This window comes from Gorilla gorilla, chromosome 4 (assembly GCF_029281585.2).
Source record: "Gorilla gorilla gorilla isolate KB3781 chromosome 4, NHGRI_mGorGor1-v2.1_pri, whole genome shotgun sequence".
NCBI classification, from domain to species: Eukaryota; Metazoa; Chordata; class Mammalia; order Primates; family Hominidae; genus Gorilla; species Gorilla gorilla.
Genome location: NC_073228.2, coordinates 52,410,971 through 52,435,594, shown reverse-complemented (window position 1 = coordinate 52,435,594; position 24,624 = coordinate 52,410,971). Strand labels below are relative to the sequence as shown.

Sequence of the window (24,624 nt, the reverse complement as noted above, 5' to 3'; positions counted from 1 at the left end):
GTCTCAAAGTAGCTTCCAAAGCTGCCCTACCCAATACAGAAGTCACTAGCCCCATGTGGTTATTTAAATTTAAATTAATTAAAGTTAAATAAAATTTGGCCGGGCATGGTGGCTCATGCCTGTAATCCCAGCACTTTGGGAGGCCAAGGCGGGAGGATCATGAGGTCAAGAGATCAAGACCATCCTGGCGAACACGGTGAAACCCCGTCTCTACTAATAATACAAAAAATTAGCCGGGCATGGTGGCAGGCGCCTATAGTCCCAGCTACTAGGGAGGCTGAGGCAGGAGAATGGAGTGAACCTGGGAGGCAGAGCTTGCAGTGAGCCAAGATTGCGCCACTGCACTCCAGCGTGGGTGACAGAGCTAGACTCTGTCTCAAAAAAAAAAAAAAAAAGAAATGTCACACACATACCCTGAGCTTGTGTGTGACATAAATTTGAGAAACACTGGATTAAACATATAATGAGAACTTTACCACAGAACTTCTCAGAACCATGATATACTCGTATACAATGAGAATCTCTAAGAAGACTGACGATAAAACAAAGCAATATCCTTTAAACTTACTTGACCAAGGAATTTCACGTACCTAGTATTTCCAAAATACATTTTGGGAAATTCTACCTGAACAGTAAGTTCCCAGAGGACAGAGATGGTATTGAATTTAGATCTGTTTCTCTAGCATCTAGCCCAAGAACTGATATACAATAGGTCCTCAGGAAGTTTTTATTACTTTGAATAGATGAATTCTACTAACTAGTTGCCTTCTGGAAAAATCTTACCTTAAAATAAATTTCTGTTAGTAAAACCTATTCATCACTATCATAAGACTGGATATCTAGTTCAGCTGTCTCTGCTGGAGGAGTGGAAGCCTCCAAAGATTTAAGAAGAAAGCTGTCAGCCGGGTGCAGTCGCTCACGCCTGTAATCCCAGAACTTTGGGAGGCCAAGGAGGGTGGATCACGGGGTCAAGAGATCAAGACCATCCTGGCCAACATGGTGAAACCCCATCTCTACTAAAAATACAAAAACTAGCCGGGCGTGGTGGCGCATGCCTGTAATCCCAGCTACTCAGGAGGCTGAGGCAGGAGAATCGCTTGAACCCAGGAGGCAGCGGTTGCAGAGAGCCAAGATCGCACCACTGCACTCCAGCCTGACGACAGAGCAAGACTCCATCTCAAAAAAAAAAAAAAAAAAAAAAAAGGAGAGGAAGAAAGCCGTCTGCTCAATCACCTGGGTTTGGCAAACTTTCCATCCATGTGCAATTTCCCTCTCACCAAAATACACTGCTCTGTTCAGCCATCTTTCACTAGTACTCCTGGGTGAACAGGAGCAAAACACAGAGGGCTTAAATACCATCAGTGTTCAGAACCACCATACTGTGAGGCCAGGGCTAGTGTCTGATATCCATCAGAAAGCTGGGAGCCTGCCTGGGCAGGATGACCATAACGTTCCGGCGAGCGTTTTGTTTATTTATAACTGATGTCCCCATAGCGAGTGCTTGGCAAAGAACTGAACCTTGCTGGATACCAACCTGCAGGGGGAGCTGGATGTCCCCACTAAACACTGACCCTCAAATGCCGGGAGAGAAACCCCCAATTATGCATGTTCCGAGGGATGCCATTCGTCAAAATGAATTTATGGTCTTCAAATTCTGAATTCTGTTCAGCAGATTTCTGCTAACTGTATCAATAAAGCACGGCTACTTCAGAGACCCAAAAATGCTTTCTACATGACGAACTGTTTTACACAGCAGGATCTGGCCTATTCAAGTCTTAATCATTCTATCACAGTAGAAGCTCTGAACCACCACAGGCCCCCAGGGCAGGAGACCCTCTGTGTGGCCACCACGCTTGTGGCTAGCCCCACCTGACCCTGCAGCTGCTCTCAAATCCTCTCTGCTCTTCTGAATATTCAACACCCCAACTACTCCTAAGCGCCCTCTACTCGCATAACACTGGGCCAAAGAGCCTCTTGACCCTGAAGGAAGAATAAATTACTAATTTTGCACAGCACTTGAGAGGTCACAAAGGTCTTTCATATCTATTTACTTCTGTTACTTCAGCCTCTTTCTCTTTCTTCCCTTTCCCATCAGTGTTTACACATCTCAAGACTCTTCTATTGGTCTGTTTGTTGTTTGAGACAGGGTCTCGCTCTGTCACCCAGGCTGGAGTGCAGTGGTGCTCCCGGATTCAAGCAATCCTCCCACCTCAGCCTCCTAAGTAGCTGGGACTACAGGTGCACACCACCATGCTTAAATTTTTTTTTTTTTTTTTTGAGATGGAGTCTCGCTCTCTCGCCCAGGCTGGAGTGCAGTGGCGAGATCTCAGCTCACTGCAAGCTCCGCCTCCCGAGTTCACACCATTCTCCTGCCTCAACCTCCCGAGTAGCTGGGACTACAGGCACCCACCACCACGCCCGGCTAATTTTTTGTATTCTTAGTAGAAGCAGGGTTTCACCATGTTAGCCAGGATGGTCACGATCTCCTGACCTTGTGATCTGCCCACCTCGGCCTCCCAAAGTGCTGGGATTACAGGTGTGAGCCACCATGCGAGGCTAATTTTCTTTTTTTGAGACAGAGTCTCACTCTGTTGCCCAGGTTGGAGTGCAGTGGCACAATCTCAGCTCACTGCAACCTCTGCCTCCTGGGTTCAAGCGATTCTTCTGCCTCAGCCTCCCGAGTAGCTGGGACTACAGGCACGCGCCACCATGCCCGGCTAATTTTGGTATTTTTAGTAGAGATGGAGTTTCACTCTGTTGGCCAGGCTGGTCTCGAACTCCTGACCTCATGATCCACCTGCCTCGGCCTCCCAAAGTGCTGGGATTACAAGCGTGAGCCACTGTGCCCAGCTGCCTGACTTTCGTATTTTTTGCAGAGATGGGGTTTTGCCGTGTTGTCAAGGGTGGTCTCAAATTCCTGGTCAAGTGAGTTGCCCACCCACACTGGCCTCCCAAATTCCTGGGATTACAGGTATGAGCCTGGCCTAGATTCTTCTATTTTTAAAAGAGTTTCCTATAGACCCCACACTTCCATTTAACCACCACCCCATCTCTGCTACTCTTCACACATATAAAAGTTTTTTTTTTTAATTTTACTTTTTTCTTTTTTTTTTGAGACAGAGTCTCACTCTGTTGCCCAGGCTGGAGTGCAGTAGCACGATCTCGGCTCACTGCAACCTCCACCTCCCAGGTTCAAGCAATTCTCCTGCCTCAGCCACCTGAGTAGCTGGGATTACAGGCATGCGCCACCACATCCAGCTTATTTTTGTATTAGTAGAGACAGAGTTTTGCCATGTTGGCCAGGCTGGTCTTGAACTCCTGACCTCATGATCCACTCCCTTGGCCTCCCAAAGTGCTGGGATTACAGGTGTGAGCCACTGAACCCGGCCTTTTTAATTTTACTTTTTTAGTAGAGATGGGGTCTATGTTTTCTAGGCTGGGCTCAAACTCCTGGCCTCAAGTGATCCTCCTACCTCGGCCTCAAAAAGTGCTGGGATTACAGGTGTGAGCCACCACGCCCGGATAACATAAGAGTTTTCTACACTCCCTGGCTCTACCTGCACACCTTCCATTGACTATTCAACCCACTCCAATCACTTCTGTCCTGACCACTCTATGAATCTTCTCATTAAGGTCACTGACAAACTCTTCATGTTAAACCTAATGGATCCTTCTCTGTTCTGATCTTACCTGACTTCCCAGCAGCATCTGTCCCCTTGAAACATTCCCTCACCCCTCAATCCTCTCTTGGCTTTTCTTGATAACACTCTCACTTTTCTTCCCTACTCTCTGGCCCCTTCTCTTCAGACTCCTATGAGGAATTATCCTCCTAAGTGTGTTCCTTAAATGAGATTGGTTCCTCAGGAAGTTGGGTTTAGTCACTTCTTTGCTCACTCTCCCTGCTCTCTCTGCACAATCTCATCCATGCCCATAGCTTGGATTACCATCAGTAGCTGGTGACTTCTAAACCAAAAGCTCCAGTCTAGAACTCTCCTTTTGAGTACCAGACACATATGTTCAACTGGCTACCGAGTATCCTCTTTTTGATACCCCACAGTCTTCTTAAATTTAAAAGGCCAAGATCAAACATGTTATCCTCACCCACATCCCAACCCTACTCTGCTCTTCCACTGTCTCATGATCCATCAGCTATCTAATGTCCAAACCAGAAACCTAAGCATTATCCTTGACCCCTTCTCCTCTCTCACTCTGCTCGTCCCATTAATCAAATTGTTTCAATGCCACTTCCTGAACTGTTCTTAAATTCATCATTTTTTTCTGCTGCCACTTCCCAATATTGTGCTAGTATCATTTCTCACCTGAATTACAGCAAGAGCCTAAATCAGGGGTTGGAAAACTACAGCCTGCAAGTCCAATTTGGCTCATCACTGTTTTTCTTAATCAAATTTTATTAGAACACAGCTATACCCATTTGTTTACAGATGGGCTATACCTATTTTTGAGCTGTAATGACAGAATAGTGATGAGAGAGACCATTCAGTCTGCAAAGCTGAAAATACTTACTATCTGGGTCCTTTAAAGACAAAATATGCCAGACTCAATGATATCCCCATCTTCTGTCTTACCTCCCTCCAACTCGTTCTTCAAACTATAACCAGAGTGATCTTTCTAAAATTAATCCACAAATTTCCCTAATTAATCTACAAAGTCAAGGAAATCTGGATTAAAATATAATAGGATTTTTATGGTAACTTAACGAATTGATTCTAAAATTTGTCTGGAAATGAAATGTCTGAAAACAGCCAAAAAATTTTTGAAAAATAAAGAAACTAAGTGAAGATTTGTCCACCAAGGTATCAAAACATACTATAAAGCTCTAATAAAGTTCTGGTGCAACAAAAGAGAAAGAGGCCGGGCGCGGTGGCTCACGCCTGTAATCCCAGCACTTTCGGAGGCTGAGACAGATGGATCACGAGGTCAGGAGTTCAAGACCAGCCTGGCCACGATGGTGAAACCCCATCTCTACTAAAAATACAAAAATTAGCTGTGCATGGTGGTGGGCATCTATAATCCCAGCTACTTGGGAGGCTGAGGCAGAGAATTGCTTGACGCTTGAACCCAGGAGGAGGAGGTTGCAGTGAGCCGAGATCGCACGACTGCACTCCAGCCTGGAAGACAGAGTGATACTCCGTCTCAAAAAAAACAGAGAAAGATACCAATGAAATATACTAGGGTGTCAAAAAATGGACCCTTGTGTACAAGAGAATTTAAAATTTAAGATATGACAAAGAATGGCCTATTCAATAAAGACAGTTGAGCCATTATCCATCTATTTGAACAAATAATAAATATGGATCCCATCCTCATACCACAATAAATTCTAAATGGATCAAACAAAGTAAATACAAAAAATAAAAGTCCAGTGTTGGCAGAAATTAGAGAATATATTTTTCATTTTATTATGTATGTATGTATTTATTTATTTTGAGATAGGATCTCACTCTGTCACACAGGCTAAAGTGCAGTGATGTGATCTCAGCTCACTGCAACTGCGCCTCCGCAGTTCAAAGGATTCTGCTGCCTCAGCCTCCCGAGTAGCTGGGATTACAGATGTGCGCCACCATCAGCTAATTTTTATATTTTTAGTAGAGACAGGGTTTCACCATGTTGGCCAGACTAGTCTTGAACTCCTAACCTAAGGCGATCCGCCCACCTCGGCCTCCCAAAGTGCTGGGAGCCACCACACCCGGCCTGTTGTTAATAATGAGATTTTCCCTTCAGATTTCTCCTTCCCAGATCCCGTTGTCTCAGACTGATGGGATTTTCTCCACAGCCTCTTGACTGGCTCACCAATTGTTGTGCTGGACCCCTATTCACTAGGGATGGCACCAGGTTCAAGAGGCTGAAGGGACCTGGAGACAGCAGATGACACATAGGGTTTTGCTAGGCGGAACTTCTATGCAGGGACAGTCCAGGGGTGGTGGGCTGGACAGGAGAACCGCCTGTAATTTTTTTTCTTAGTATGCAGAAATTTTTTATGTTTTTGTTGTCAGTTTTATCCTTTTTTTCCCTTACTGGACTTTTGTCTTCCTTAAGGATTTTTCTGCTTCAAAGATTTAAATAAGCCAGGCGCGGTGGCTCACGTCTGTAATCCCAGCACTTTGGGAGGCCGAGGCGGGCGGATCACGAGGTCAGGAGATCGAGACCATCCTGGCGAACACTTTCGTGCAACCCCATCTCTACTAAAAATACAAAAAATTAGCCGGGCGCAGTGGCGGGCGCCTGTAATCCCAGCTACTCAGGAGGCTGAGGCAGGAGAATGGCATGAACCCGGGAGGCGGAGCTTGCAGTGAACCGAGATACTGCCACTGCAGTCCGGCCTGGGCAGAAGAGCGAGACTCCATCTCAAAAAAAAAAACAACAAAGATTTAAATATTAGGTTCGAGACCCGCCTGGCCAACATGGAGAAACCCTGTCTCTACTAAAAATACAAAGATTAGCCGGGCGTGGTGGCACCCGCCCATAGTCCCAGCTACTTGGAGGCTGAGGCAGGAGAATGGCTGGAACCGGGGAGGCTAAGGTTGCAATAAGCCGAGATCGCACAGCTGCACTCCAGTCTGGATGAAGGAGTGAGATTCTGTCTCACAAAACAAAACAAAAAAAAAGCCGTAACAAAAAAAAAAATAGAAAAATAGGCAAATTATATATTTATTTGTGTATTTATGAATACATAAATTATATATTAATAAATACATAGGCCGGGCGCAGTGGCTTACGCCTGTAATCCCAGCACTTTGGGAGTCCAAGGCGGGTGGACCACATGAGGTCAGGAGCTTGAGAACAGCCTCGCTAACATGGAGAATCCCCGTATCTACTAAAAATACAAAAATTAGCTGGGCATGGTGGCGCATGCCTGTAATCCCAGCTACTCAGGAGGCTGAGGCAGGAGAATTGCTTGAACCCGGGAGGCAGAGGTTGCAGTGAGCCAAGATTATGCCACTACACTCCAGCCTGGGCGACAGAGGAAGACTCCATCTCAAAAAAAAAAAGAAAGAAAAGAAAATGCACATTATAATATGATATAATTATTTGCCTCTGGAAAAAGTTTTAAAAGATTCTGGCCAGGCGCGGTGGCTCACGCCTATAATCTCAGCACTTTGGGAGGCCGAGGTGGGCGGATCACGAGGTCAGGAGATCAAGACCACCCTGGCTAACAAGATGAAACGCATCTCTACTAAAAATACAAAAATTAGCCAGGCGTGGTGGTGGACACCTGTAGTCCCAGCTACTTGGGAGGCTGAGGCAGGAGAATGGCGTGAATCCAGGAGGTGCAGCTTGCAGTGAGCCAAGATTGCACCACTGCACTCCAGCCTGGGCGACGCAGCGAGACTCCATCTCAAAAAAAAAAAAAAAAAAAAAATTATATCCAGCGTTGGCAAAGGTATGGGGAAATACTGTCAGACATTACGGATGGGGTATAACCTAATCCAATCATTTTCGGGGAAAATTTGCAGGATCTACTATAATTTAGTATGTGTATATTCTTCAAATCAGATATTCCATTGTGAGGTATCCACCCTAGAGAAATACTTCCAGATATGCAGACAGGTAGGTATAAGGATATTCAGTGAAACATTGATTATAACAGTAAAAAATTACAAACAACCTAAATTAAAGTACATATGGGCTGGGCCAGGCACAGTGGCTCACGCCTGTGATCCCAGCACTTTGGGAGGCCGAGGCGGGCAGATCACTTGAGGTAAGGAGTTTGAGACCAGCCTGGCCAACATGATGAAACCCTGTCTCTACTAAAAATAAAAAAATGGGCCAGGTGTGGTGGTACATGCCTGTAATCCCAGCTACTTGGGAGGCTGAGGCAGGAGAATCACTTGAACCCAGCGGCGGGGACAGGAGGAGGTTGCAGTGAGCCAAGATCGTGCCACTGCTCTCCAGCCTGGGCGACAGAGCAAGACTTCATCTCAAAAAAAAAAAAAAAAGTACATATGGAATATTATGTAGCAGTGGTTTAGGGGTGAGCTCCATGGCTCACGCCTATAATCCCAACACTCTGGGAGGCCAAGGTGGGTAGATTGAGCTCAAGAGTTCAAGATGAGCCTGAGCAACATGGCGAAACCGTGTCTCTACACAAAATGCAAAAATTGGCTGGGTGTTTTGGTGCGCACCTGTAGTCCAAGCTACCTGGGGGGCTGAGGCAGGAGGATGGCTTGAGCCAAGGAGGTCAAAGCTGCAGTGAGCCACTATTGTGCCACTGCACTCCAGCCTGGGCAACAAAGCAAGGATCCTGACTCTACACATTTTGTTTTTTTTGAGACAGAGTCTCGCTCTGTCAACCAGGCTGGAGTACAGTGGTTCGATCTTGGCTCACTCCAACCTCCGCCTCCCGGGTTCAAGTGATTCTCCTGCCTCAGCCTCCCGAGTAGCTGGGACTACACGTGCATGCCACCACGCCCAGGTAATTTTTTGTATTTTTAGTAGAGATGGTGTTTCACCATGTTGGCCAGGATGGTCTCGATCTCCTGACCTCATGATCCACCCGCCTCGGCCTCCCAAAGTGCTGGGATTACAGGCGTGAGCCATCACGCCCAGCCTCTAAAAAAATTTTTTTTTTTTTTTTTTTTGAGACGGAGTCTCGCTCTGTTGCCCAGGCTGGAGTGCAGTGGCGTGATCTCTGCCCACTGCAAGCTCCGCCTCCCGGGTTCACGCCATTCTCCTGCCTCAGCCTCCCGAGTAGCTGGGACTATAGGCACCCGCCACCACGCCCGGCTAATTTTTTGTATTATCAGTAGAGACGGGGTTTCACCATGTTAGCCAGGATGGTCTCGATCTCCTGACCTCGTGATCCGCCCGCCTCGGCCTCCCAAAGTTCTGGGATTACAGGCATGAGCCACTGCGCCCAGCCTAAAAAAATTTTTAATAAAAAAAAATATATATGTGTCAACTGAGAAATACTATTCAGCAGTTAAAAAATAAGAAGAAGAATGAGGCCAGGCATGGGTGGATCACACCTGTAATCACAGCACTTTGGGAGGCCAAGGCAGGAGGATCGCTTGAGCCCAGGAGTTTGATACCAGCCTGGGCAACAAAGGGAGACCCCGTCTCTACAAAAATGTAAAAATTATCAGCCTGGGCAACATAGGAAGATCCCATCTTTACAAAAAAATTTAAAAATTAGCCAGGCATGGTGGTGCATGACTGTAGTCCCAACTCCTTGGGAACCTGAGGTAGGAGGATTACTTGAGCCCAGAAGGATGAGGCTACAGGAAGCTGTGATCCTGCCATTGCACACTCCAGCCTGGGTAACAGAGCAAGACCCTGTTTCAAATTTAAAAAAATAAATAAAAAGAATGTACTACTAACATATACAACATAAATAATAAATCTCAAAAACATTTATGTTAAACAAAAGACAGTATATGAACTATATCCCATCTGACTACATTACTAAGAAATCCAAATAAAGGCAATTGTGGGAGAGGGGAGTGGACTAGAAAGCGGTAAAAGGGAACTTTCTGAGAGAACAGAAATGCTCTGTATCTTATTTTGGATGCTGGTGACATGGGTACATACAATTGCTAAAACTCACTAAATAGGCCGGGCATGGTGGCTCACGCCTGTAATCCCAGCACTTTGGGAGGCCAAGGCAGGTGGATCACGAGGTCAGGAGTTCGAGACCAGCCTGACCAACATGGTGAAACCCCGTCTCTACTAAAAATACAAAAAAACTGGCCAGGCGTGGTGGAGGACACCTGTAATCCCAGCTACTCCGGAGGCTGAGGCAGGAGAATAGCTTGAACCTGGGAGGCGGAGGTTGCAGTGAGCTGAGATTGCCCCACTGCACTCCAGCCCAGGCAACAGAGCGAGACTCCATCTCATAAAAAAAAAACAAAAAAACAAAAAACAAAAAACAACAAAAAAAAAACCCTGACTGAATTGATCTTAAGATGTTTGTATGTTCTGAGACGAAGTTTTGCTCGTTGCCCAGGCTGGAGCACAATGGCGCGATCTCGGTTCACTGCAACCTCCGCCTCCCAGGTTCAAGCAATTCTCCTGCTTCAGCCTCCCGAGGAGCTGGGATTACAGACGCCCACCACCACGCCCGGCTAATTTTTGTATATTTAGTAGAGACGGGGTTTCACCATGTTGGTCAGGCTGGTCTTGAACTTCTGACCTCAGGTGATACACTCGCCTCGGCCTCCCAAAGTGCTGGGATTACAGGATTGAGCCACTGCGCCCAGCGCAAGATCTTTGTATGTTATGCTATGTTAATTAAAATATGTATATTTTTACGGAAGTCTTGTCATGTGACTCCTCCACTTAAAACCCTTTAAATGATTATTTGTCACCCTAAAATAAAGGCCAAATTCCTTAGCATCACTCAAAAGTCTGTTACAATCTTATCATTCTCTCTCCCTAAACCACTCTCCTCCTTAAAGTGCCAGCCTAGCAGTTCTAAAGGTACGGTTCAGGAACTCCTCAGGGTCCCCAAGACCTTTCAGGGGGTCTAGGAAGTCAAAATTATTTTTAAAATACTACTAAGATACTGTTTACTTTTTTGCTCTTTTTCTCTCACAATTGTACAGTGGATTGTCCTGGAAGCTCCATAACATGTGAGAATATGATATTATTAAATGCGTCAACAACTGGAATAACTATATAACTTAGTCATGGATATTGTCCAAATTACCAATTCATGATGTGACAAAAATCATGCATAGATAAAAGATCTATTCAAGGTGCAACAAAGAGACCAGTTAATTTTATTTCATTTTATTTTTTATTGAGACAGAGTCTTGCTCTGTCACCCAGGGTGGAGTTCAGTGGCATGATGTCGGCTCACTGCAGGCTCCAATTCCCGGGTTCAAGCGATTCTCCTGCCTCAGCCTCCTGAGTAGCTGGGATTACAGGTGCGCACCACCACACCCAGCTAATTTTTTGTATTTTTAGTAGAGACAGAATTTCACCATGTTGACCAAGCTGGTCTTGAATTCCTGACCTCAGATGATCCACCCACCTCGGCCTCCCAAAGTGCTGGGATTACAGGCAGGAGCCACCATGCCTGGCCAATAATATATATGTTTTAATATTTGAAGAAATTTATTCTGAGTCAAATATGAGTAACCATGGCCCTTCAGGAGGTCCTGAAAACATGTACCCAAGGTGGTCGGGTGCAGCTTGGTTTTATACATTTTAGGGAGGCATGAGATCAAATACAATCAAATATATTTAAGAAAAGCCTCAAAATTTTTAAGACTGTAAAGGGGTCCAGGGACTGAGCACAGTGGCTCAAACTCATAATCCCAGCCTTTAGGAGGACAAGGAAGAAGGATTACTTGAGGCCAGGAGTTCAAGACCAGACTGGGCAACATAGTGAGACCCCGTTTCCACAAAAAATACAAAAAAAGAAAAAGGAGAAAAAAGAAAAGAAAAAGGGGTCCTGAGAGCAAACTCCTTTTCTCTAGCCATACCAAATTATTTTCAGTTCCTGAACAACATTACGTGATTTTTGCCTCCCACCGTGTACATATGCTTTTCTCTGCTTTGCACACACACTCTCCTCAATGTGCCGGCTAACTCATACTCAACATTCAGGTCTTGGTTTAAACATCATTTCCTCCACAAAGCCTTCCTTGATTGTTCACACTGGACTGGGTGCCTTTCCCATGTATTCCCATAGCAAGGACAGTCCCAACTTAACAATGGTTCACCTTACAATTTTTTGACTTTATTTTTTAATTTTATTTATTTTATTTTTTGAGATGGAGTCTCGCTCTGTTGCCAGACTGGAGTGCAGTGGCACAATCTTGGCTTACTGCAACCTCTGACTCCCTGGTTCAAGCGATTCTCCTGCCTCAGCCTAGCAAGTAGCTCGGATTACAGGCACTTGCCACCATGCCCAGCTAATTTTTGTATTTTTAGTAGAGATGGGGTTTCACCATGTTGTCCAGGAGGGTCTCGATCTCCTGACCTCGTGATCCGCCCACCTCGGCCTTGCAAAGTGCTGGGATTAAGGCGTGAGCCACCACACCCCCCCTTAATTTTTCGACTTTATGATGGTGTAAAAGAGATACACATTCAGGCTGGGCGTGGTGGCTCAAGCCTGTAATCCCAGCACTTTGGGAGGCCGAGGCAGATGGATCACTTGAGGTCAGGAGTTAGAGACCAGCCTGGCCAACATGGTGAAACCCTGTCTCTACTAAAAATACAAAAATTAGCGGGGCATGGTGGTGCACGCCTGTAATCCCAGCTACTCGGGAGGCTGAGGCAGAAGAATTGCTTGAGCCCAAGGAGATGGAGGTTGCAGTGAGCCGAGATCGCACCACTGCACTCCAGCCTGGGGGACAAGAGTGAAACTCCGTCTCAAAAAAAAAAAAAAAAGAGATACGCATTCAGGTCAGGCACGGTGGCTCATTGGAGGCAGAGGTGAGCGGATCACCTGAGGTCAGGAGTTCGAGACCAGCCTGGCCAACACAGTAAAACCCCGTCTCTACTAAAACTACAAAAATTAGCTGGGTGTGGTGGTGCATGTTTGTGGTCCCAGCTACTCGGGAGACAGGCAGAAGAATCACTTGAGCCCAGGAGGTGGAGGTCACAGTAAACAGAGATCACGCCACTGCACTCCACCCTGGGTGACAGAGTAAGACCTTGTCTCAAAAAAAAATATGAGATACACATTCAGTAGAAATTGTACTTCAAGTGCTCATACATGTAAGCCATTATCCTCAGTGAAATAACTGAGGAATAGAAAGTCAAGGAGGTTGCAGTGAGCTGAGATCAGCCATTGCACTCCAGCCTGGGCGACAGAGCAATACTCCGTCTCAGTAAATAAAAAGAAAGTCAAATACCACATATTCTCACTGATAAGTGGGAGCTACACAACGTGTGCACATATAGAGTGAACAAACAGACACTGGAGAATATAAAAGGTGGGAAGGTGGGAGTGGGGTGAGGGTTGAAAAATTACTTATTGGGTACGGTGTTCACTACTAGGGTAATGGGTATACTAAAAGCCCAGATTTCACCACGATGCAATGTATGCACATAAGAAATCTGCACTTCTGGCTGGGCGTGGTGGCTCACGCCTATAATCCCAGCACTTTGGGAGGCCAAGGCAGGCGAATTACCTGAGGTCGGGAGTTCGAGACCAGCATGACCAACGTGGAGAAACCCAGTCTCTACTAAAAATACAAAATTAGCTGGGTGTAATGGCATGCGCCTGTACTCCCAGCTACTTGGGAGGCTAAGGCAGGAGAATCGCTTGAACCTGGGAGGCAGAGGTTGCGGTGAGCCAAGATCGCGCCATTGCACTCCAGCCTGGGCAACAAGAGCTAGACTCTGTCTCAAAAAAAAAAAAAAAAAAAAAAAATTGCCAGGATTGGTGGTGGGCGCCTGTAATCCCAGCTACTCGGGAGGCTGAGGCAGGAGAATTGCTTGAACCCGAAAGGCAGAGGTTGCAGTGAGCCAAGATTGTGCCACTGTACTCCAGCCTGGGTGACAGAGTAAGACTCCTTCTCAAAAAATAAAAATAAGGCTGGGCGGCCGGGCACAGTGGCTCACGCCTGTAAACCCAGCACTTTGGGAGGCCGAGGCGGGAGGATCACGAGGTCAAGACATCAAGACCATACTGGCCAACATGGTGAAACCCCATCTCTACTAAAAATACAAAAATTAGCTGGGCGTAGTGGCACACGCCTGTAGTCCCAGCTACTCAGGAGGCTGAGGCACGAGAATCACTTAAACCTGGGAGGCAGAGGTTGCAGTAAGCCAAGATCACGCCACTGCACTCTAGCCTAGTGACAGAGCGAAACTCTGCCTCAATCAATCAATCAATCAATCAATCAATAAAAAATAAGGCTGGGCGTGGTGGCTCATGCCTGCAATCCCAGCACTTTGGGAGGCCAAGGTGGGTGGATCACCTGAAGTCAGGAGTTCGAGACCAGCCTGGCCAAAATGGTAAAACCCCATCTCTACTAAAAATACAAAAATTAGCCGGGTGTGGTGGAGGACGCCTGTAATCCTAGCTACTCAGGAGGCTGAGGCAGGAGAATCACTTGAACCCAGGAGGCAGAGGTTGCAGTGAGCCGAGATCAAGCCATTGCACTGCAGCCTGGGCAACAAGAGCGAAATCCTGTCTCAATAAATAAACAAACAAACAAACAAACAAACAGGCTTTGTGTTAGATGATTTTTCCCAACTGTAAGCTAGTGTGTTCTGAGCACATTTAAGGTAGGTAGATGGCCAGGCACGGTGGCTCACACCTGTAATCCCAGCACTTTGGGAGGCCAAGGTGGGCGGATCACAAGGTCAGGAGTTCAAGACCAGCCTGGCCAATATAGTGAAACCCTGTCTCTACTAAAAATACAAAAATTAGCCAGGCGTGATGGCAGACACCTGTAGTCCTAGCTACTCGGGAGGCTGAGGTAGGAGAATCGCTTGAACCCAGGAAACGGAGGTTGCTGTGAGCCGAGGTCACGCCACTGCACTCCAGCCTGGGCGATAGAGCAAGACTCTGACTCAAAAAAAAGGTAGGTAGATGACCTTTGGCAAGTTATGTGTATTAAGTACATTTTCAACTTATGAGTGGTATATCAGCATATCACCACATTGTAAGTTGAGGAGCATCTGTACTCTATCCTAACCTTTATCATAAACCCATCTAGTGACTGCTTATTTACATGTCTATATTACCCACTAAATTCTCTGTGTACTGACATCGGGTTTTGTTCACAGCTATATTCTCCAGGGGCTAGCACTGTCTGGCACATAAAAGCATTCATGAGTATTTGTTGATAGAACAAGTGAATGTAATCCTCTTTTTTTCTTTTGCTTGTTGTTGTTTTTAATAGACGGAGTCTTGTTCTGTTGCCCAGGCTGGAGTGCAGTGGCACAATCAGTGCTCACTGTAGCCTCAAACTCCTGGGCTCAAGCAAGCCTCCTACCTCCACCTTCTGAGTAGGTGGGGCCACAGGCCTGTGCTACCTGCTACCACTCCCAGCAGAATAAGTGAATGTAATATTCATCACAACAAATGAAGTATTATTATTTTTATGAGAACACTGAAACTCAGTGAAATGATCTGTTCAAACAGATCTAGAATCTTACTCTTTCATCTAGAAAGAGTAAGCTGACAATTGTACAACTGCAACCCAAATTGTGTTTGTTTGTTTCTTTCCTGAGACAGGGTCTCACTCTGTTGCTCTGGCTGGAGGGCAGTGGCAGGATCATGGCTCATTGCAGTCTCGACCTCCCAGGGCTCAGGTGATCCTCCCACCTCAGCCTTCCAAGTAGCTGGGACTACAGGGGCACCACCACGCAGTGGTAACTCTTTGTATTTTTGGGTAGAGACTGGGTTTTGCCATGTTACGCAGGCTGGTCTTGAACTCCTGGGCTCAAGCAATCCGCCTGCCTCAGCCTCCCACAATGCTGGGATTACAGCCATGAACCACCGGGGCCCAAATGCACTCCAAGTTTTTTACCCCCAGAACTCTCACTTCTTGGTGGGGGTTTGCGGGAAGCTTACCTGGGAACTAATGGCATACTTCAGGTAGGACAAGATGAGAGGATTGGGGGATGGTCCAATCATGGCCTGCTCTAGTAACGCATCTGCAAGAGGAATAGCAAAACACAACTGAGTGATTACAACTTCTCTGGGTTTATTCCTCCCTCCCTCCCATCTTTCTTTCCCAGTTCACTTGAGACCTGCCAGGTTGAGAATATCCCAGGTGGCTCCTTTAGGAAAGAATTTCTTCATGTTGATTGCCCATTGGTAGTCACTCCAACGCTCCTTCCAGGCTTGCAAAATGGCTTGCTTCAGGTTGACCACCTTCATTATTTCACTCTGAGCAGGTGGCAGCGGTGGCGGCCAGCTTTGAGGTGAAAGAAATGGAGCTAAAGAAAAGGACATGAGGTTCTAAGGAGAACCGGGGAAGGCAGAATTAAATAGAAAGGAGAAGATGCGGGAAGATTTAAGCGAGGCAGAGGAATTTGAAAGAAAAAGAGCTAAAGGGATAAGGTAAGATCCTGTCAGACTCTCTCCTCCTGAACCGCCCTTCCTTAAACTGGGGCACTAAGAAGAAAGTATCGGCCGAGCGCAGTGGCTCGCACCTGTAATCCCAGCACTTCGGGAGGCAGAGGCGGGCGAATCACCGGAGGTCAGGAGTTCGAGACTAGCCTGACCAACATGGAGAAACCTCGTCTCCACTAAAAATACAAAATTAGCCGGGCTTGGTGGTGCATGCCTGTAATCCCAGCTACTCGGGAGGCTGAGGCAGTAGAATCGCTTGAACCCGGGAGGCGGAGGTTGTTGGGGTGAGCCGAGATCGCACCATTGCACTCCAGCCTGGGCAACAAGAGCAAAACTCCGTCTCTCAAATAAATAAATAAAGAAGTATCAAAGGGACTAATAGATTAAAGAGGGCATCAAGGAGTTAAGGCAGTCCTGGTTGCCTAATTACGCCCTTAGCTCTAAAAGCGTCCCTTGGCCACCACCATTCCAAGTCCAGATTTGCTCCCTCATTTCCTCCACCTTCTCCAGCCCTGTAACTATACCTCCCAATTTCCTTTTCATCCACCACCTCCCCAAATTTAAGCCTACCGCACAATCCAGTTCTAGGTGGTAGGCATCGCCATTTTGGCACTTGTCAAGAAGCTCACTTTCTATTGGCTGGGAGTAACAAATGCCAACCAATAGGAATGCAGCAAGGAACGCCCCGCTGTCTTCTGGGAATGGTAGTTCCTTGGACTGAAACCGTATTTGTCTGCGCTGGCGAGGAAACTAAGGGACTCGTCTAGTCGGCCCGCATTGTTCTTCTCCTTTAAGGAAGGACATCCAGGAGCTGAGGCACTACAGAGACTCAGGGACTCGAGGGAGCTCGAAAGGCCGCTCACGACCCGGCGTCGCCCACGACGTCACTGTCGACCGGGCTTCTCCATCATATTCCGACACCCTTTCATTCGTTAGCCCCTAGTTAGTAGGTGCGGCAAGGGTGTGGCGTGGGGGCAAGGGTGTGGCGTTCAGCAATAAGGTCTTTCTCCTTTCCTGGGCTCTTTCTGTTCTCCTAAGCCCCTGGAGCTACCAGAGCTATTCTCATTTCCACAACTATATTCTAAAAGCGACACTGAGGTGCCTTAGTTGCACACATATCACCGTCCCCGAATCTTACAGTCCTATCAGAATCTCCAGGCCCCCCATACAGCTTGGATACAAGGGAAAGTAAAGAGGAAACTAAGGTGAAGGTGATCAAAATCAAAGGAATTCTGAGAAACTGTCGCAACTAAGAGGGCTAAGGAGACCTGATGACTAAATGTAATGTGGTTTTCTGAATGCGATCATGGAAGAGAAAAAGAATACTGGGTAAAAACTAAGGAAATCTAAATAAAGGGTGGACTTTAATTAATAATAATGTATCAATATTAGTTCATTAGTTGTTACAAATGCATAATACTAATGCTAAGATGTTAATAAAAAGAGAAATTGGGTGCAGAATATGTGGGGACCCTCTATTACCTTCCATTTTTTTCCTGTAAATTAAAAACTTTTTTTTTAAGTTTCTTGTTATTGTTGTTGTTGTTTAAATCTTGCTTATCCCAAAGATCCATATATAAATTATGCCCAGGGCCTTGGCCATAGCCTTTCCTTCCCCCAGTGAGAAACCCGAAAGCAAATGTTACCCACCTCTGGAGGCTCCAATGTCTGAGCCTTCTTATGCATAGCCCTCATCCCTCCCCATGCTATGGACTGGTCATCCCTAACATTTACAACCAGGAATAAGAGTAAATTACTCGGGAGGCTGAGAAAGGAGGATCACTTGAGCTCGGGAGTTCAAATCCAGCCTGGGCAACATAATGAGACTCTCAGCTCTACCAAAATACATAAATAAATAAACATGGAGGCCTTTAGCCAGGGCCCAATATCCTAGTTCACAAGTTCAAGCTCAATCTGTATTCCTCAACAACGATTCTTTTTTTTTTTTTTTTTTGAGATGGAGGCTTGCTCTGTTGCCCAGGCTGGAGTGCAATGGCGCAGTCTCAGCTCACTGCAACCTCTGCCTCCCAGGTTTAAGCAATTCTCCTGCCTCAGCCTCCCAAGTAGCTGGGATTACAGGCGTGTGCCACCACATCCGACTAACTTTTGTATTTTTAGTAGAGACAGGGTTTCGCCATGTCGGCCAGGGTGGTCTCAAAATCCTGACCTCAGCCACCCACCTTGGCCTCCCAGAGTGCTAGGACTGTAGGCGTGAGCCACCGTGCCCAGCCTCCAACAACCATTCTTTGCTCACCCTTTGAGTGGCAAAATCAGTCCTCGGGAGGATAAATCTGGGAGAGCAGCCCACTTAAGGCTCTGGAAGCAAAACTGTGGCCATTTGGGCAGAGAATTACAGCGCCCTGGGTGTCTGGAGAATGGTCTAAACAGGGAGTCAAGAACTTCTGTTCCAAAGGGGAGAGTGTGGCTGAAGGAGGGTCAGATCATGTCCTCCTGCGGTTGGTACTGCCTATGGCCTTTCTTCCTCCCCATACATTCAATCCACACCCCTCTCTTAGGCTCCCTTTGTGCCTGCCCAAGTGACACCATTGGGGAATAGTGTGTATACAAAACAGCTGCCAAATATATGTTGCCAAAGCTTCTAAAGCAGGAAGGAGGGAAATACGGATTCCTCACCTCACCTTCCAGATGACCCCCGGCCACTCCACTCATACTTGAGACTGCCACAAACCCTGCTTCTCCTCAGTCTCTCACATATCTGACTTCCCCTGTTCTCCCAGGCCCCTCACTCTACCTTTGCCTGCTCCCCTGCTGTCATTCTGTGCCTGTAGCCGCAGCCTAAGGCCCTCCACCTGGAGCCATTCCTGGATCATCCTGGAGCCCCTGTCGCATACCTCAGAGCCCAAACTGCCTCTCTTGGAGAGAAGCTGTCAGCTGTGTGTCCGGTCCACACAGGACTGGGGACTATTTGGGCCCTGAGGATGGTGATATTTTGAGCTCAAACCATTCCCTCTGGCAGGGAGCCTGGCAGATTTCTAGGGAGGTGCCTCCTCCCCACTTCGCAGTGACAGGGAGGCGGCTTTTGTAGTCAGGCCATCTGCCTTCTCTGTCTCCCCACCTCCCACCAGCAGCCCTTTCTCTAGGCTTGGCAAGGTTTCCCCAAAGACTGGACTCCTATGTACAAGGGCTCCCTTAGCTCTGGGCAAGGACCATTTTTAGTTTATCCACTTTGACCTCCCTGCCTCTCTAGTCTGTAAACATCAGAGGCAGCCTTTCCTATATCACCTCTTCCTTCCACACCACAATATCTTCCTAGGGACCCCCTTGGGCTCTCTGGCTCACTGCAAGCACGGGACCCCATGATAATCCTCCAAAGGGTAAAGAGAGATGCTAACATTTCCTTTGGGTGTACAAAAAAATAGCCCCCCAGCCAGGCGCGGTGGCTCACACCTGTAATCCCTGCACTTTGGGAAGCCAAGGCAGGCAGATCACCTGGGGTTAGGAGTTCGAGACCAGCCTGACCAACATGGAGAAACCCCATCTCTACTAAAAAACAAAATTAGCCGGGCATGGTGGCACATGCCTGTAATCCCAGCTGCTCGGGAGATGGAGGTAGGAGAATTGCTTGAACCCAGGAGGCGGAGGTTGCGGTAAGCTGAGATTGCACCATTGCACTTCAGCCTGGGCAACAAGAGCGAAACTTCGTCTCAAAAAAAAAAAAAAAAAAAGCCCTCCAGCCCATCTCAAAGCCCCGTCCTACTTACCCCACTTTCTTTTGCTGTTCATTTCCTCTCAACAGGGACAGGGGCCGAGCTCCCATCTCTGCCCTCCTAGTCCTGAGCCCCAACCTCTTTCTTCATCTTGTTGCCTACCTTGGCTAGAGAGAGAAGAGGGGAAGGTGGAAGTCAACCAGTCAGAGTGACATGGCAACCCTGGAGAAGTGTCAGAAAAGCAGCTAGGCCAGAGTGGGGTAAGAGGTGGCAAGGAACAGGGTTCTGGGTACCCAAAGGGAAGGGAACATTCCTTATCTATCTAGGCTAGAAAACAGTATAAAGAAAAGTGGCAAGAGTCCAGACCCAAAAACCCAGAAACACTGAAATCGTTGGTAAAGCATACAAGGCACAGAGGGTGTCAGCTTCCCTTCTTTCCAGAGGGAAACTGAGTCATTCCTTTTCCCTAAGTGGAACATTTTCCTCTGGAAGCTTGCCTGGGTCCCCCCACTATGGGCAGCAGGTGGATGGGAAAAGAAAGACAGTCACTCCCACACACTTATACACAGCTGGCTCCAAACCAGTCTCCTCCTCATACCAGTCACCAAATCAAAATCCCTGCTTTCTGTCTATCTGGGGGAGGGAATGATGGGAAAGAGGCCTGCAAGGTGGCTGCACCTCAGGGACTCAGGGACAACCCCTGGATCCCCCACAGTTGCCTGTCTCTGTCTTCCCACTGCCCCAGGAGAGTGAAAGGCAGAATTTGAATCAACTCTTGGAATAGCTTCCCCTCTAACACCCTGGAGGACGCCTTCCCTCTCCATACTCCCAGCACAGAGAAGAGAAGTGCTGTGATCCTGAGGCCCGGACTGGACAGTGGCTGGGAAGGCAGGGCAGCCTGCCATTTCCTTCGTATGGCCCCTCCCTCCAGGCCCTGAGAGCTGCTCTGCTTTATACTTTTGGCTTCCATATCATACTACCCTATCCCCTCCTTTAACTGGAGTGGGAGAACTGCGGAAAGGTAAGCCCCAAACTCTGATGGTAAAGGAGACTTCCCTGCTCCCCCTCCTCTCCTCTCTCCTGCTGGCAAAGATAGGATGAGAAGACTCTAAGGGAAAGTGAAACCAGAAGCTGGGAGCATTTGGGGAATCTAATACTTGGCACATATTAAATGCTTAAAAAAAAAAAGTGTCAGGCTGGGTGCGGTGGCTCACGCCTGTAATTCCAGCACTTTGGGAGGCCGAGGCAGGCGGATCATGAGGTCAGGAGATCGAGACCATCCTGGTTAACACAGTGAAAGCCCGTCTCTACTAAAAATACAAAAATTAGCCAGGCATTGTGGTGGGTGCCTGTAGTCCCCGCTACTCGGGAGGCTTAGGCAGGAGAATGGTGTTAACCCGGGAGGCGAGCTTTCAGTGAGTCAAGATCACACCACTGCACTCCAGCCTGGGTGACAGAGCAAGACTCCATCAGGAAAAAACAAACAAACAAACAAACAAAAACAGTGTCAGATTAATGAATAAAATTAGGAGAAACCCTGAAAGACAGCCTGGAAAAGGTGTCAGCTTCTTTTTCCATTTCTCACCTCATCTACCAAAAGCAAGGCTCAGCCAGGCCTGGTCCCTTCCCTGGCTCCCTCTTTTGTGACCCATAGCAATAGCGCCTGATGGGACAAAGGGGAGAATTAAGTGGCCACTTTCTCTTACCAGGTAATTGCTAATTTGCCAGTCTCTCATCTCCTGCATCAGCCTCCCAAGTAGCCAGAACTGAAGGTCTGCACCACAACACCCAGATAATTTGTGGGTTTTTGTTTTTGGTGTTTTTTTTTGAGATGGAGGTCTCACTATGTTGCCCAGGATGGTCTTGAACTCATGACGTGAAGAGATCCTCCCACCTCAGCCTCCCAAAATACTGGTGATGTCAGCCACCTTGCCCAGACTGCTCTCCAACTTTCTTTCCTCCATTTGCACCACTCTTTTTGATTGGGAAACCCCTAGGAGGGAGAAACATCTGAGCTTTGAGTTCTCTTGGCTGGTAGTACCTCAGTTTCCTCTGCTGTCTTTCCAGAGCACCCCCAATAAGTTCAGCTCTGTCTGCAGAGTCTAGAGGTATATGCTGGACATGTCATCACTTGCTGACCTAGGGTCCAAGAGGTCAAGATGAGATAGAGGAAGGGATTTACTGAGGCCCAGGCCACAGAGCTTGTTCCATGGTGGCTGGTAGAGGGGCCTGTCTCCTGTTTCCCCAAACTGCTAGAGATGTGTAAGGCTTTTGAGCAGGGGTAGAGGATGCTGTGTGGAGTTTTAGCTGCCAGACTTTGAAAAAAACCTCTTCAGAAAGATATCTGGATACCTTGGTTCCTAGGGGTCGTATCCTCAAGAAATCTTAGGGTGCTTCCTAGCAACAGTCTGGAAGGAAGGGAGGGAGAGATGGAGGGAGAGAGGGAGGGGCCTAGGCATGGCTGTTCTGATGGGAGCCCAGAGAACAGGCTGTTCCTGCTACCTCCTTAGCAACGGAAATCTCAGCTGGAGGGGCCATCAGACATATCCTCTTGGAGGGTCTATCCAGCCTTATTCATGCCACCCCTACCCTCCTCATAGATTCGGGGAATGCTCTGAAGCAGAGGTAGGGAATGGGAGGGGACAGCCCTGGTGGTGGGGGGGGTTTCATGACAAGGACGGAAAAGGAGCTGAGGATGAACTCAATCTGAGAAGAGCTAGCAGCTTCAAGAAATGGGTGGGCAGGGTGAGTGGGGTGGGAGGACAGATGAGGCAACACAGGGACAGTGGCTATACGCCCAGACATGGGCTGGATCCTGGCACCTGGGGAGAGGCCTGCTTTGAAGGCAGTGTGCCCTTCACTTTGCCCTGCCCAGACCTGTCACCAATCCATACTGGGAGCCCAAGAAAAAGAGAGAGGTAAAAAGAAGATGGGGGTGGCCGGGGACGGTGGTTCATGCCTGTAATCCCAGCACTTTGGGAGGCCAAGGCAGGAGGAGCACTTGAGGCCAGGAGTTCAAGACTAGCCTGGCCAACATGGTGAAACCCCTTCTCTACCAAAAAAACAAAACAAAACAAAGCAAAAAAACAAAAATTAGCTGGGCATGCCAGCACATGCCCACAATCCCAGCTACTTGGGAGGCTAGGACATGAAAATCCCTTGAACCCAGGAGACGGAGGTTGCAGTGAGCCAAGATTGTGCCACTGCACTCCAGCCTGGGCAAAAGAGCAAGACTCTGTCTCAAATAATAATAATAATAATAAATTTTAAAAAGGAGAAGATGGGACTGGTAAACCCTTGTCTTTGAGTGCTCCACTCTGCCCCTCAGGAAAAAAAAAAAAAAAAAAGTGGAACAGGAGGCACTTCATTTTCTATGGCTCTGGGTTTAGGATTTCAGAAAGTCGTCACCACCCAACATTATAGGGCCTTGCATCAAAGAGAGATATGGTGGGGAAAGCCAGAATGGAAGAGAGACAAAACCGTAGCACCTTCCTCCTCCCCCTCTGGACACCATCACTCCTGCCCTGATCCAGATTACCGCTGGCCCTCCCCACTGCCTCCTAGTTCTGCCTTTGTGATGCACAGTAGAAATGTATCTCATGCATTGGGATTCCCTCCCAGCTCCTTGAGCAGCCCAATCCCAAGGGACTAGTTCCATACAGGGTAGAGTACAGACCCTGAGCACTACATACTGCAGCCTTGCTCCCCAGGGTTCCGGCCAAACCTGATCACCGAGGAGCTGGCATCGACTGGCAGACAGCCACCCTCAGTGCACCTCATTCCACTCACTGCATTGACTCTGCACACTGCAGCCTCCTGCCCCACACTGCAGCTGTTGCTTGTCTCCTGTGAGCCCAGACTGAACACAGGTTCGCTTACTGCATGGAGGCTCCGTACGCTGCAGCCTCAATTCCCCATTACAGCTGCCACTGCACACCACAGGCTCCCTTCACCCATGGCATGCCTCAACACCACCACTGCACTCTGCACGCCATAGGTTTCATCCCAGCTGCTCTTCTCATCTCCATGGTTCCAGGGACCCCAAGAGAGGTACCCTCCCCTCCGCCAAGCATTACAAACTCCAGTACCCCCTGTGAAAGAAGTGGTTCCAACAGCACTGAGGATGCAGGTGGCTGAGACTAAGACATGAGCAAGGGCAGCCCAACTTGGGTAAGCTGTGGCTCAGAATCCCACACTCGCCAAGTGACTCTGCCCAGTATAAACTGGGCGATTAGCCGAGCAGCTCCCCCTAACACAGACACACTTACACACACACACACACACACACACCCCTCCCCAAGAGCAGACTATGTAGCCAGGGCCCCACCCTGAGAGCCGTGGGAAGGCTGTGGCCCCCGCTGGTAAAACTGGGCTAATGACAGCAGGGGAACCGGCGGGGCCAGGGGGGTGCTGGGGTAATTAGGGCTCGGCCTGGCGCTAGGAGATCCTGAGATGAAAGGTGCTCTGGCGTCACTGGGTTGGTTTTATGTCCATGAATGCAGGTGTGTGGTGTGTGTATGTGTGTGCTGGGGGTGGGGCTGGCATGGTGGAGACCTCTCCTTTGGGTTGGGTTAGGGGGTCCATTTGTATGCAGCCCACCGTCTTCCTTAGATTGACTCTGGTACCATTTGGATTTTTGTGGGAGCAAACATGGGGGGAAATACCACCACCCGGGAGCTAGGAATTGAGGGGGTATGGCAGATCTTGTCCCCTCCCCGAGCTCAGGAGAGGGAGCAGATTGTTGGGGAAATGGCTGGTGACAGAGAATAGAAAGAGCCTATATGGAGAAGGGTGACGTTGGAAAAGGGAGGCAGTGGATCGGTATTGATGTTAGAAATGAGAGGGGAGGGAGGTAACGGGGAATGAACCCCCACAAGGATTAAAAACGTAAGATGATTGAAGTTAAAAGGACATCAGGGGTCACCTGCCCAGCCCTCGCAGCTGAAGCTTGAG

At 48.0% G+C, this 24,624-nt stretch overlaps 1 protein-coding gene across 22 annotated transcripts in view; it reads right to left on the bottom strand.

The window, feature by feature from the left end:
- MED24 (mediator complex subunit 24) overlaps positions 1–24,624 on the bottom strand; it is a 44,149-nt gene that overhangs the window by 18,506 nt on the left and 1,019 nt on the right. For 8 of the 22 annotated variants that reach the window (XM_063706416.1, XM_019026884.3, XM_063706411.1 and 5 more), the window contains exons 2-3: positions 15,679–15,867; positions 15,500–15,582 (exon numbers count right to left, since the gene is read on the bottom strand). In XM_063706416.1, the coding sequence (XP_063562486.1) occupies positions 15,500–15,582; positions 15,679–15,867 (272 nt within the window). Of the gene's footprint in view, positions 1–15,499; positions 15,583–15,678; positions 15,868–16,527; positions 16,653–19,725; positions 19,744–24,624 lie in introns of those variants that run through there. The other 14 variants (XM_055388216.2, XM_055388213.2, XM_063706420.1 and 11 more) reach the window with 9 other exon arrangements.